General features: G+C 41.7%; 1 protein-coding gene across 1 annotated transcript in view; it reads left to right on the top strand.

Moving 5' to 3' along the window:
• The window catches only part of CPNE8 (copine 8), an 84,340-nt gene that overhangs the window by 36,592 nt on the left and 32,742 nt on the right, over window positions 1-15,006 (top strand). The window contains 7 exon segments of the mRNA XM_042467533.1: window positions 6,246-6,272; window positions 6,274-6,283; window positions 7,093-7,136; window positions 9,521-9,550; window positions 10,200-10,237; window positions 10,240-10,262; window positions 10,853-10,950. Coding sequence (XP_042323467.1) covers window positions 6,246-6,272; window positions 6,274-6,283; window positions 7,093-7,136; window positions 9,521-9,550; window positions 10,200-10,237; window positions 10,240-10,262; window positions 10,853-10,950 — 270 coding nt within the window.

Here is a 15,006-nt window from a genome sequence, read left to right as displayed (position 1 = left end):
TCCTGTACTGTCAGTTTTGGCTACACCTTCTCCTAGACAGCCCCCTTCTTTGGATATGCTTGAAACTAGACCTCTGCCTCCACTAATGTCTTTACTGCATTGGTGATCATATTGATCCAGATCCAAGTCCTTTTTTAATCTCTACTACTGATTTTGACTCATCTTCAAGTTTTCCATAAGACATCAACAGTTCTAGCACTCTCAGTACTGTGGTGGAGAGAGGTCGCTCAAGAACCAGCTCCACATACTCTTCGTGTTACCACTATGGAAGTTCTGTGGCCTTCTACTGTCACTACATGTCATAGTATGGGTTCCCTTATATTTTCTACTGTTAGAACAAGGCTTACCCACAATATCATTGGGGCTGAAAACATGCTCAGTCCTGTCACTGGAATGTTCTTCAGCAGCCACATTGGGCCAGCCTACTGCTCAGCATGCTAATGTTAATGTACAGAAGATTCCACAAGTAGCATAGCAGGAACCTGACCAATCCAATCTGTACAAAACCAACCACTTCAAACTGCTGCTGAGCAGGTTGAAGGTACAGCTGAGACCAGAGCTCATTTACTTTCACCCTGCACTACTTTGTCCCCTGAGTCTGGGCCTGACTCTGACTCCGTCATCATTCTGACACAGAAGTCCTCCCTGGTGCTGTTGGCATGTTACATTCTTCCTCGTCTACTGATGATGTTAGGGCATTCATGGACACATATTAGTAGTTACTTCGGGAGAAACGAACTCCTTCCTTAACAAACTCAGAAGAGGATTGTGGAATAGTGTCACTGCTATAATCTGAGGCCAATAAATTGACTGGGCAGCAAATCATGGCTTCTTGTCATGTTGCACACTGTGGAGGTAAAGCTCTGGGTGGAACTATAGCTCTTCAAAGACATGCCTGATTTAGGTCCTCTAGTCTTTTAGATCAGGTGTGTTCGGTCACTGAAGACTTGTCTTTCATTAACAGCATACTCTTCAAAGGTGACACTGACACAAAACTGGAGCACACAGTGAAAATGTGGTCCAGTGTCTAGACATATGGGTGCAACCTCTGTTTCAGCCTACTTTGAAGTCCAAGTCCACCTGGCAGAGATATGGCTCTACCTCTAAAGATACCTACGTACATCCTCTCCTGGTCTAGGCATCAATGTACTTTTCTGCTGCCTTCCTCTGCAATCTTGTATTTGAAGCCCCAGCCTGCCATCCTACCAGATAACCATTTCTCAACACTTTGTTGCTCAGTTCTGAAATGCCTCAGCTACAGATGATCCACCACATCTATCACATGTCATACTAGGCTTCAAATATGATCTTTACATGACTGGTTCATTTTCCAGTTCAGTCCACTTTGAGGCTGCCCCATTAAGTGGCTCATCATCTCTAGAGCAGCACTGTCTGAAGTGGTGGTTAGATGCAGCCAACATCCAGAGCAGGATGCATTTTTGTCCTCAGCCTCAGACAGTTGTTATTACAGGTTCATCTAGAATGGAGTAGGGAGCCTATCTTGACAGCTTCATCATACAGAGTGGAGGAAAATTTTCCACATCAATGTTCTGGAGTTTTTAGCAGTACAAAAGACATTCTGTCCCTTTCAAATTCTCCTGACGGGCGAGGTACTGCAGGTGCTGATTGACATCACTGTGGTCATATATTACTTCAACGAACAAGGGTGTACACAATCCATCATGCTCCTTCAGGTTACACAACAGGGACATCATGATCATTGCAATCTATTGCCCCAGAGATGTCATTGGGAACACTCTGGTTCTAGATCTCTTTGCATCAGAGGTGAATGCTCAGTGCAAGAGTTTTGCTCTCAGATTTGACAGTGGAGGTCATCCAAAGATGCCTTTCTTTTTAATTGAGGAGGCATCACCACATACTGTATGCTTTTCCTCCTTTCTCTTTCCTAATTAAGGTAAAAGCCAAACTGTCAAGACAGAGTGGCTTGCATCCTGATCACTGTTGTTTCCCCCAGCAGCCATGGTTCGCCCCTCTCCTTCACCTGTCTTGAGGAGTCTGTGTTCAGCTTCCATACAGACTAGATCTTGTTACCCTGTACCATGACTAGGTCAGGCATCCCAATCTCAGCACCCTAAAATTCATGGCATGGAGAATTGCTGACTTGCTTCTTTACTCGTTGTTATCAGGGACATTATCACAGCTGGTCACTAACCCTTCACCAGACAATTGTATTTGTACAAATGGAGGAAGGTTCAGGACTTCTTTGCATCTGTTGGCATCTATACTTCCCAAGCTGATGCCAGTCATGTTGTGGATTTCCTCCTTATATTGGCTTCAAAGGATTTGCTATTGCCATCAATCTGATGTTGCCTCATGCAGTTTCTGTAGACTTTCAGCTACTTGGGAATTCTTCCTGCTTCTTTGAGTCTTGTGAAGACATTCTTGAAAGGGTGCAAGAATCTCCACTCTCCAGTGTTGGGCTTGATGCTATGTTGGAGTCTAGATCTTGTCTTGGCCCAGCTTTGGGGGAAGCTGTTTAACCGATGGTTACCTGCGATCTCCAGTTGCTGTCATGGAAGACTGCTTTCCTGATCACAATCATGATTGCCAGATGATCTGGTGAGCTCTGTGATTTACATGTGGACTTCCATCCTGACTGAGCCACCTTGGGACTGAACATTACCTTTTTGCCTAAAGTGGTGTTTACCTTCCATGTCAATCAGGATACTGTTCTCCCAGCTGTCATGCAGAATCCCTTTTCTGCATTCAGGAGGAGGCTGTGCTGCTTTGACATACAGGGGGCTTTGGCCGTCTGCACTGACAGGACTATGGCATTTTGGACTTCACAAAGTCTCTTCACCTGCTACTCCATGATGAAGAAAAGACTTCCTGTTGCAGTGCTTCTTGAAATGGGTGGTACGGAGCATCCATCTCACGTGTGAACTGGCTCAAAAGGACCCTGGGGCTCAAAGTTCAAGCCCATTCTACACGGCTGTTCTGCTTCCTCTGCTTTCCTGACCAGTGTGCCACTTGAGGACATTTATTGGGTGTCTACCTTGTGCAGCCGATGACCTTTATCTCTAATTACAGAGTGGTCTCAAGCTGACACTGCATTTGAAGATCTGTACTGTTTTCTTTATTACTTGAATATATTTATACTGTTTTGTAATAATTCCATCTTTATACTTTGATTCGTACTGTATACAGTGAACCCTTGCTATTGCTGTGCGTTGGTTTGGTTCCAGGACCCCCTGCAGATACCATACAAATCTGTGGATGCTCAGTTCCAGTTAAATACAATGGCATAGTATAAGGTGTCCCTTATATAAAATAGTAAAACAAGTTTTCTTTTTGAGTGTGGATGGTAAATCTGTGGATACAGGGGGCTGATTGTACTGATTTTCATATCCTTCATTCCTTTTTGTTCTAAATTGTAGGCCTCTGACTCTCAGTTTTTTGGAAAAAAGCGGTATACTATTACTTCTATTACTACTACTACTGCTAATAATAATTCTGTTTACTGAAGCCTGTTATGTGCTGATATTTCTGTGTTTGGTATGGAAGTGTTATGGTCATGCTTGATATCATGGATGAATTTTATGTTCAGTAAATCGCTGTTTGTTTTCTGACATCCCATCTCCTTGTGTAGCTTGTAGTCTCCCATTTATGTGGTCGAGAGACCATGAAGGGGGGTTGGATACCTGTAAGTTAACCCAAGTTCTTCAAGAAATCATATGTAACTCACACAGCCCCACACATCATTGTCCTGCCTGTTTTTTGGATGGCTTAATCAGCATTCAACGGAACTGATGGCTTTGCCAGAAGCCTATATATACTGGTGCTGGAAGAATTCCTTCCCCATAGCTATCTTCAGAGGAAACATGGATGGCAATAACCATTGCTCCTGTTAAGATGAATTTCTAGGGGTGGCAATTTGCAGCCACTTTAACCAAAATTTTGGTAAGGGTCATGGGTATCATTTTGGCTAGAAATTGAAGCTACAGACTTTACTGTAATATGGCTCTCCAGATATTGTTAGACAGCAAGTCCCAGCCTCCCTGCTGGGTATAGCCAATGCTGAGAAATGCTGGTAGCTACCAACATCATCGGTCATGGAAGCTGTGCTATTTGAAGGTAAACACACACACACACACACACACACACACACACACACTTTGCAATGTCTGCAGCCCCTAGAGCCAGGTGGGCCATCTCTGGTCCAAAGGCAGATGTGGCAAGACTGTTTTTGCAAATAGTTCCTCCAACATGTGACAATGGGAAAGAGGATAAGTGTGGTGGGGAGAGGCACAGTCAGGAATTGGAGGGCTGGGGGTGTCTGGTGGGAAAGCCCCTGTCTTTGAGGGTTTCCTGTTCCTACATTAGTCTTTTTACTCACCTCCTTTAAGGGCCTCTGTGAGGATAGGAGGGTTCAGGTAGATTTCAGGGAAAGGAATGGGCAGGGGATTCTCCAGAACCAGTATGTTGCTGTGAGGTCTGCCAGTCATAATATAATTTTGTAAGTGAAGTTTTTTGAATTAACTTGTCTCAATGGGCAGTCAAGGGCCATAAACATTGCAAAAGTATTCTTATATGATTACCTATGACTGCCCATTTTGAGACCAAGTAGTTTGGTTAGAAAGGACGCTGAAGAGGGCATGGAGACCTGCTAAGAGGGGACAAAGAAGTATCAGATATTGAGGACAGGGTAGGCTTTACCTCCTAGAAGCTTGCTCAGCCGACATGCTGGAAGATGGAGGAAAGTCAGAGGAGTGTGGAGAAGAGAATGGCTGATACCTCTGCTAGCTGCTGTGTGTGCAGCTGTGGTGGGTTCAGGGGAGTCAGTTTTTGGCCCCTAGGCCTTTTGTGGGGCCTCATGATTTCCAAATCCCAAGCAAATCCACTCTGTATTTTTGGGAGGATTATTAAATAGGTGCATGAGAGATGAGCTATTTAAAGGTAAATTGCTTCTCCTGGAGCCCTTCAAGAGAGGCAGCTCACCCTTTCATGTGGACACAAAAGTGCAGCCAAGAGATACTGGAGAGGTCAGGGGCCACAAAAACAGATTTAGGGGACACATGTGCCCGCAGATAATTTGGCAGTGGGCCACATGCATCCCAGTCCCTCTGCTACCAAAGTATTTACAGTTCAGACCCTCCCGCATAAGGTGAATGGGCTTGAGCCCATTCAAGTGAATGGGGCTTGTGAGCATGGCCGTGCACCCCATTAATTTGAATGGATGCACGCCCCTGCGCCCCGCGTGCTCCCGCACGACTGATACTACACTCAAAGCCGCGTATAACGCAGGTGCACTTTAATAGAAGGGGACATGGTGATATAATAGATGGAATAGGAATGCATAGAATGCATAGTGTTCTCTGGACTTATCCCTTGTCCCCCTTGGTGGCTTGGGCTTAATATCTCACACATCTTAGTGGGGAGACAGTATTTATTTCCCACCATTCTTCAGCCAAGAAAAGAATTTTCTGTTACAGTCCCACCTCCCTTACGCGGGGGATCCATTCTGGATGACACACAACAACCGCGTAAAGGGAATTCCCAAATGCTCGCGCCCATTTAAATGAATGTGGCTCGTGCATGCGGCGTGTGATGGTGTGGTGCGGCACGGTTAACCAGGGCACATGCCATTACCCCTTATAGGGTGCACTGCCCCTTTTTTCATAGGCAGGCGCACTGTATTTTGCATCTCCTAGTTTTCCTTTAATGCACTCTGTATAGGTGTCCAAAACTTTTAGAAATTTGAACTTATTGGCACAGGTAGATAAAACAGCATATCTCACAATAATGCATGCATTTTGTGTACGTTCATGGAAAGTCATTACAATAGATTATGTAAAGAATAGAACAAAATAATAAAATTAAGTTCGTTGTAATTTTTATGTGTATGATTCAGAAACACATTCTGCCAGCTGAACTAGAACTGTGGTTAGGTATTTCAGTTATCTCCAGGCCAGTGCCTTTTGTCTGGCACATACCTGTATATTTGCCTTACCTTTGGAACAACGTACAGTTTATGCTGGCTATGTTCTATCAGACTCCTTTGCAATCTGTGAATGTGTTTGGGTCATTCAGAGTTTTGAGGAACTGCAGCTGAGTCACCTTAATCCAAGGACTAAAATGAGATTTGAATGCAGATGTATCCATCATCCTCTCTCTAATCTAAATTGCCCAAAATTAATGCTGTGTAGAAAAACAATATAAAGCTCTTACTTTTTCGTGGCATTTCTGCATATAAATCAATTCATTTTTTTCTCTTTTCAATGTAGGTATGATGTTGATTCAAAGAGTCCAGACTTCAAAGCATGTACGTACTACTTGATTTTAATACTGAAACTGTGTCCTGATATGATTAATCTGTGGACATTTCTCGGGAGTTTCTGTATTATACTGATTAAAAATAGCAGAATCTTGAAAGCAATTTAGGGACTAACAAGTTTATTTGGCCTAAGATTTTGGGACTTCGGCCCCATTTCACTATAGCATGGATACCCTTAGCTGAGAGATATTTATACACATGTAAAGGAATGGAAGTGCAAAAGATGACTAGCAAAACAGTGATCTTAACAGTTAACATTTTATTAGGTTTGGGGGTTGAGAAGCACAGGTTAATTGTGATTACCACTGGTCATCACAAAGGATTTATTATGTGTATATTAAACGTATTATAGAAAACATTATTTTTATCCTTTGTCCAGTAAAATATGCAAAGTGATCATATAATCTCTGGCAGCTACATGATATAATACCGCCATAAACCTATTGCACTGATCCCAATGACTCATAAACTTCAGCAAACAGAAGAGAAGGAGAGACAGTTGGGAAGAAGCTTTTGTTTTCCTCACAGCTTGTCTGAGGAGGAGATGGTTGTGTCTGTGTCTGGTGTGATCGTGTACACATGTGTGACTGCCTGCCTGCCTGTCTTTGAACTGGAGGCTGTTCTAGGCTCATCATGACAATAATGTTGTAGTACAGACTTTCATATAATGTTTATAAATGCTCCTTTCATAATGATGTGAAAGTGGGGATGACATACAAGAAGGAAGACTTCCCTCTATCTATCTATCTCTATCTATCTATCTATGAGCTTTATGCATTCCATAAAACACTTTTCAGGATTTCTTGGGACAAGTGTTCTGTACACTTGGAGAGATTGTTGGGTCAAAGGAGCAGATTAGAAAAGCCAATTGTTAAGTATATTTTTATAATTGTATTTATTATTTTAAAGTTGTAGATGTCTTACATTTTCTAAGTGCTCTCTATATAGATAATTCCTACATAGTAGACAGGAAGTTATAGGCATGATGCAAAAGGGAAGAAGAACAGAGAAGAAAAGCAAGTATCCCCTACCTGCATTTGCTGTATATTTCTTATGTTCTCTGTGTCCTTACCAGTAACTATCTTTTCCTGAGTCAGGAACCTTCATTCTTTCATGTATGAAAAATAGCATTTCGGCAGAAGATACTTGTATGTGGATTATTTATCTACTGCGTCTGTTCTGATTGAATGTTGTTTCAAAAATAACTATGAAGTGATTAAGATGAATAACATATAAGCATTCTTATTATAAAGACAAAGGTTCTAATAATTAAATCAAGACTGTTACTTCAGTGATAAATTTGAATGGAATAACTGTTTTCAAGGAATACACTGGGCCCTTCACATTTACTGGGGTTCGGGGTACGGACCCCATGAAAGTGAAAAATCTGCAAATAAAATCTACTCTTTTTTTACCTGAAGAACATATTTAGGAATTCTGGGTACTTCATTGCAGCTATAGAAAGATAGAAAGACTATCTACCAGTGCACTTAAGCACTCCTAAATAGTTTACAAAGTGTAGCTAATGTCCCCAACAACTGCGGATACTAATTTTAGCGATGGAAGATGCCAGCTAGTCGCCCTAACCTCTGGCTTGTATTGAACTCACAACCTAGTGGTTTGTGAGTGAGTGGAGTAAGTACAGGCATTTAACCATTTAATCACTGCACCACCAGGGCTCATTAGGTAGCTAATACAGGAATCCCTCCCCCCCAAAATGAAGAAGCCGCATTGATCCATAAGAAAAACTCCTACCACAACCAATTTGTTTGGAAGGGAATATGTATGATTTATGTGAGGCTGGGAGCATCTTGATGCTGCCCACATTAACAAGCAAAGTAAGATAAGAAAAATATATACATTTGAACCTCGTAAGGGATCTAGCAGTCCGGGATGCTGCCCGCACGCGCGCGCACACACACACACACAGAGTGATAAGAGCGGTCCAGCAAGGAAACAAGGCCGGACAGCCACAAGTCAGTCCAGATTCAGGATTCCAGAAGTCACAATATACAGTCAGTTAGAGGCTGAGGTGCCAGAGGGTTTGGGGGTTCAAGTCCGTTCCGAGGTCGTTGTTTCAAGAGCAGTCAAAGGTCTAGAGAGCCAAGAGTCCAGGAAAGCCAGAGCCAGCAACATTCACTAAATGGAAAGCACATAATCTCTGACAAAGGGAGTCAGCGCTCACATCTGTCTTAAAACAGGCCGCTCCCTTATCGCAGTTGATGGGCGCTTCTCAGCTATCCTTCTTGAACTTCGCAGCCCTCCCTTCTGCCCTCCTTTGCTGAAGTTGGGAACTTCAATGCGACTGTTGCTCTACATCTCCCAGGCCTGGCACTCTGCTGAAACAAGGCTTAGCTGCTGATCCAGAGTGTCCCTGAAGGAGACTTAACAGCCCCAGGATCTGGTGGGCAGAGAACTAGGACCTGCAAGCAGGGGCTGGGTCTAACACTCTCTAGATTCCTCTTCGTCGTCCTCCGAGTCCTCCTCGTTGTTGATCATGACACTGCTAATATAGTAATTCAGCACTGGACGACTTTAGAGAACAATGTTCAAATCACTGCTCGATCATGAAAACCCACTTGGTGATTAGACAAGTCTACCCCTTATCCTCGAGGAGAGCAAAGGCAACCCTCTCTGAATATGAGAGAGAATGACATGGTATGATTTGTAAATGTTGTGTAAATACATAATAATATCTTGTAAAGTTCTATAATATTAGCACAAGACATTCGGAATTGGAACAGTTATTCAGGAAGTCCAAAGATGAAACTGCAAAGGCAGGACTGATGCTGAATATAAAGAAAACAAAAATAATGACACCAATAAGAAATACACAAATTCAGTAGACAATGAAGAAATTGAATTCCCCATTCAAACATTGTCAGAATGGGAGCTGCAGTCAAGAAATAAGAAACAACTAGATGGGAAGGGGCAGCTATGAAACTGAAACAACTGGAAATATACTGAGCAAAGGCATACAGCTAAGCACAAAAATCAGAATCGTTCAGGCCATTGTATTGCAATTACCATGTACGGATGTGAGAGCTGATAGTGAAGAAGCAAACAGAAAGAAAAGTCAACTCACTTGAAATGTGGTGCTGGAGAAGAGTACTTATGATACCATGGACAACCAAGAAAACCCGTGGTTCTTGAACAGATCAGACCTGGGCCTCATGGAAGCAAAGATGATCAAGTTGACACTATTGTATTTTGGCCACTAATGAGAAGCCACGGATCGCTAGAAAAACCAATAATGCTAGGAATGTAGAGGGAAGAGAGGAAGACCACAAACCAGATGGACGGGGGGGGGGGAGGTTGGGCAAGGTTTGTAGGAACTGGGGCAGGGCAGTGGAGGTAGGGATTCTTGGAAATGTCCATCCACAATTAATAATAATTATGGGTTGTTATTCATGGAGGGAACAAAGTTGATTAATAAAAAGCAGAAACCAATATATCTCAGAATGATTGTGACAACTGATTGTAAGTTAAGAAAGGCGATACAGATCACTCAAAAAGGGCCTGCTGCGCCTCCATTTCTGCTGGCGGGAAGCCTCAGCTGCCAATGACGAGGCTTCCGCAGCGGCGGAAAAAGAACCCGCAAAAGCGGGTTCTTTTTGGTCACGCTTGCAACGCCCAAGTGTGCAAATGGCACACTCTGACGTCGCAAGCGCGACGGACGTGCAAATGCTACGTATCTGTCGTGTAAAATGGCAGCGCCCGTGTGTACAGGCACTGCCATTTTGACACCTCTGTCACGTGCTAGGGGTGAGGCCAATATGGACAGTGTGTCCGGCCAAACCCTAGTACTGATGGGGGGCGCACTATCTGCCAGTATGTATAGCGCCAAAGTTCTTAATTTTATTTCTGTAAACTGTAGTATCTCATCTCAGTTTTTTGTTAACAGAGGAATTCCTGGGAGGAAATGTGGAATAATTATACTGACGCAGAGGAACTGAACTGTTGCCGGGTAAATTAAAATTGTTTTCTTTTGCTAAAGTGTATCATTGTTTTACTAATTATCATAAAGATCTGTATACCCTTTACATATTGTAACCTTTGAGCATACTTTCCTCTAGATTATCTAGATGCATTTCATTTGGCTTCAGGTCTGGCTGTAGGACAGAAGCCATTTTGTTGTTTGTCACGATAGTGAAGCACAATGGAGCTGGAGTTAGGGAGAGTGTATCCTCCGGTTTTACTGGATCTCCATAAGCTATGATAGTTTCTTAGCCACTTGTTGGGATGGGACTTGGAGTCATTGTTCTATACTTCAAAGATAATGTTTGTCAAAATACAGCACAAAAACTTTGAATTTTTAATGCTGATTAAAATATTTGCTGTGATGAGTGAAAATAATGTCTCATGACTCAGAATGATGAAGTTTCCATGTTAGTAGTGAAGAAAGGGAAATTTCAAAGTACTTTTTCTTTTGAACACTGTTAGAATAAAAGAAACCTAGTCTTAATTCCTAGTAGTCATGCAAATTGTTCTTTCTGTAAATAATATGTGCAGTATAATTTATGCGTTAAATCTATGTTACCCTGCTTCTTTTATTAGGATGCTGTTCTGATGATTTGTGCAAACAAATTAGACAAGAAAGATTTCTTTGGGAAATCAGATCCTTCTTGTATTTTTCGCAGCAACGAAGATGGCAGGTAGTAAATCTTACTTTTTCTTTGTTTAATCGTTTAGGAAATACAAGTTCTGATGGAGATCAGGAATTTGGTAGGCAGTTTGTCAACAGTTTCTTTTAACATTCAGGGAGTTTGTCTTGCTTTATTTAAAATACAGATCACCATTGCAGTGTAAATAAGAGAATGTCATTTCCTCTCTATGATATCACAGGCTTTTTTTATGTATGTAGTATTACAGTATGTGGAGTGCAGTGGTAACACAAAAATAAATAAAGTCACAATAGGTGGTTTATTAGAGTATGGCTTGTCCTATGTTGGATTGTGTCTGTAATTAAGTTATGTGTACTCATAGTAGTTAGGACTGGTGGCACAAGCAAGATTTAGAACGCAAATGTCATGGGAGATCAGCAGGATTGATAATTCTCAAACTGTGTACAATGGTGCTTTTGGAATCTTCATTATTGCCTTCCCATCCAATCTACCTAAGGTTTTCTCTCCTGTTCAGTTATAACAGGGCAGCGGATTAGCATATTATTTATTTCGCACGGAAGGTAACAAATGTTGTGGCATCTTAAAAAACAAACAAGTTATTTGGTATAAGTTTTTATGGACTGCAGTGGCATATCTGATGAAGTATGAGACATTTGTCAAAAGCTTGTGCAAACAAAACTGTCAGTTTAGTGTGGTACAAGTCTCTGTGTTTATAGCACTACATTCATATATACCTTTTGCCTAAGAATCCACAACATATTATTAGTATATATTTGGAATGTTGAAACATATATATTTCAGAGAGGAAGTAGTCTGCATCTTAGATATATTAGATGGCCCATTTTGTTTGGAGGAAACTGAATTTTAGTCAGCATAAAAAACATCTGACTGGATCAGACACAGAAGCTGTCTATACTACTTTTAGATATTTTCCAAGAAGCACAAAAGCAATTCATGAAGTCAACAACTCCTTATTCTCTCTTTGTGGTCTCTCTGAAATCACACAAAAAGATCTTGGTGTCTGCACAGAAGCCCTTACTGGACATTTATAGCTGAGTGATTTGGGCAGGAAACCCTGGCCCCATCACCTCACAGTGCATCCCTTAACCCTTAGCCTCAGTTTCTTTATGTCTGCCACACTAGCAGCTCTTAAGGACCTTCCTCTCTTATTTTTTTCTCCTCGTTGTGTTTTATTGGCATGACATTCTTTTATAGACCGTTCATTGCTTATTTATTCTTTTTTGGCTGCTGCCTTACTTTAGAGAGAGAGAGAGAGATAAGAGAGAAGTCTACTTTCTCCTGAACCTCCTCTTTTTTCATGGAGATTCTTTCTTCACTCCTCCTGTGAGTAGTCAGATGCTTAAAGGACTCTCCAATTATGCTTCTCTTTGAATGGAATAGCCATGGTTGTCATAATGAGTGTTGTACTATCTGTAACCCTGGGTATATACCTGTCCCCAAAAGAAACACTCAAATGCCATGTAGTTTTGGAGTTTTGAATTAGCTCAATGGTAGTGGCTGGGTTACTTAGCAATGGGATCCAACCCTATGTATACCAAGTCCAGAGACACAAAGAATTCCAGAGGCAAACGCTTCTAAGTAGTTTATTGTAAAGAAGGGGTTCAACAATCATCCAGAATATACAACCACATACACTCACAAGGACTAGGAAATTCACAGGTGTTACATTGGAATAGAGGGGACAAACTATGGAAAATATGCACCTGAATAGATAGTTGCTCCACTTGTTACAGGTCTGGAGATAAAAGAAAACTCCCTCTCCCAAGGCAAATGGAGGTTGGCAAGCACAGAGGGGTTTTGCCAGCAAACTGCAGCATGGATGCCTGGCTAAGCTTGGGGAAACAAAGAAGCACTAGTATATATAGGATATTTAGCCTGGGGCAAAATTCAGGGTATAGAAAAAAAGCCAAATGTGGGTGCTTCCTTTGAAATGGATTTGAATCATTTGAAGCCGGTTTGGAGCTGGTAACATTGGGGTGTGAATGTGGGTGGTGGAAGTGCGTTCCAAGTCAGATGGATTAGTGGGCAAAGTGCCAGGGCCGCTGACTATTAGCATCTCCCATGGTGGGCATTTCACACTTCCTCAAGGATGTCCAGAAAAACAGAGAGGCCGCAGCTGCTATTGCTAGCTTATGTGTGATGAAGGACTCCAGTAATGGCATTTCAATAGGGTCATAAAAGGGCAAATTAAGCTTTATTTCTGATATCAAAACAGGAGAGGTGTAAGGAGGCTACTTATCTTGAAGCTATACCTTCAGTTCCGTTGCTTACAATTCAATCAATTCTGACTATCAATGACTCATATGCCAGGTTTCTTCAAGAACACTCCTCAAGGAGATTTGACTACTTTTGTTACCACAAACTTCCATGCTGCAGATTCAGCACGCTACTTGAGAAGATGTCCCACACATTTTCTGATATCATATGTAGGAGAAGTTGAAGTTGTACAAATCCTAGAAGGGATATTCCCTGGTTTAGTCACACGAGGAACCAGCAGGAGGCATCCAGTGAGTGATCTATTGAGGAGTTATGCTTCACCATTCTCCTTGATACTGAGCCCCCTCACCCTTCTCACATTAACATTACTTGGATGATGCAAAAGAGTATTCGCCATGTCCAGTCTGGTCTGACCAACATATGATTCTAGTAGTATAAAAGGAATATTAGTGGAGACATCCTTCTTTCTGTATGTCCCTCATCTCCATCATATTATGGAAAGAGATCTCCTTTAGTAGGGACTGGGCACATTCTTTTCCATAGCTGTGATCAAGTCAAGGGCTCGTGTTCACAACTACACAGGCCTAGTACTCCACCACCATTTGCTGGACATGTGGCTGACTTCTCTTTAAATGTCATGGCTGCATCCGTTCCATATGGCACCATGCATAGCAGAAAGATCTGCTCTTATTGTGCCGGTGAAAAGACACCTTTAGTGGCCCCAGCACAGTCCTAGGGAGGCTCCTGGGGGTGTGTGTGGTGTGTAATGGCATACCCCCAGAGCATCTTGAAGCTGGTCCTGCGTGGTTGGCCGTGCAGCTTCTGGATATATGGGGGCATGCGGATTACCAGTCCCATCTGTTCGGCCCCTATAGTTGTGAAAGAGGAAGAAAATGTGCTACAACTCTTCTCGTACTGTTTAATTTTATAAACTTCTATCATGTCATTACTTTCTTTTTTCTTTAAAAAAACTTCTTAAGGTTTTAGTCATTACATATAAGGAACATGTGTTCCAATTCTTTGATCATTTAGCTGACATTTTAAAATCATTATTATCTTTTTGAAATGGGGAAATATATCTATACATAGGATCCTAAATGTAGCCTATACAGATAAAGTAAAACTTCACTGTTTGGTTGTCTTATTTTCATCTTCTTTCCTGATAATCTTTTTGGGCTGTTTTCTAGCTGCAGCACAATGATGTCATTTTAACTGAGCTGTCCTGTACCTCCAATATTTTTCTGGAATTTTTCCACAGTTCCATGCACAATTATATGGATGATGTGGAATCTTTTCTGTATTACTGGTTGTATGTTGCACATTTACAGCTGAGTTGAGGCTTTTTAGCACCACCTCAGAGTAGTGGGAGGAGAAAGCACCACATCATGAGCTAGAACCTGTTTTCTCTTGAAGACTGGGCATATCACTATTTTTTCCATCCCGTGTTTTAAAAAACAAACTTATATAAAACATTATACAAGATATATAAGTGTTCCATAACTTTTCTGAAGTTGGGGCAGATTGTCCTGAGGATTGTGTTACTGTTTTTTGGGGTTCTCTGTCCAGCAAGTATATGTGGAAAAATTTAGATGCTTTATGTACTTCATCCAAAGGTACAGCCTGTACTCATTGGGATTGTGTCCAAACATTAGGGTAAGGGAAAGATTTGCTGTCTGTGTTTGTACTTACAGGATGGTTCAACTGCATCACTATATCATTTACTGTAACTGTTTCTGCTCATCTAGTCTCTTCTTGCTAGCTATATCACCCTCCTTCTTCTGCCACCAACATGTGTCCTTCTTCTTTAAAACTTCTTTGTGTGATGACATATAGGTGGCTTTTAAGATT

The sequence above is a fragment of the Sceloporus undulatus genome, chromosome 5 (assembly GCF_019175285.1).
Source record: "Sceloporus undulatus isolate JIND9_A2432 ecotype Alabama chromosome 5, SceUnd_v1.1, whole genome shotgun sequence".
Taxonomy (NCBI): Eukaryota; Metazoa; Chordata; class Lepidosauria; order Squamata; family Phrynosomatidae; genus Sceloporus; species Sceloporus undulatus.
The sequence above is the reverse complement of the archived record's forward strand: the minus strand, read 5'-3'. Positions and strand labels throughout refer to the sequence as shown.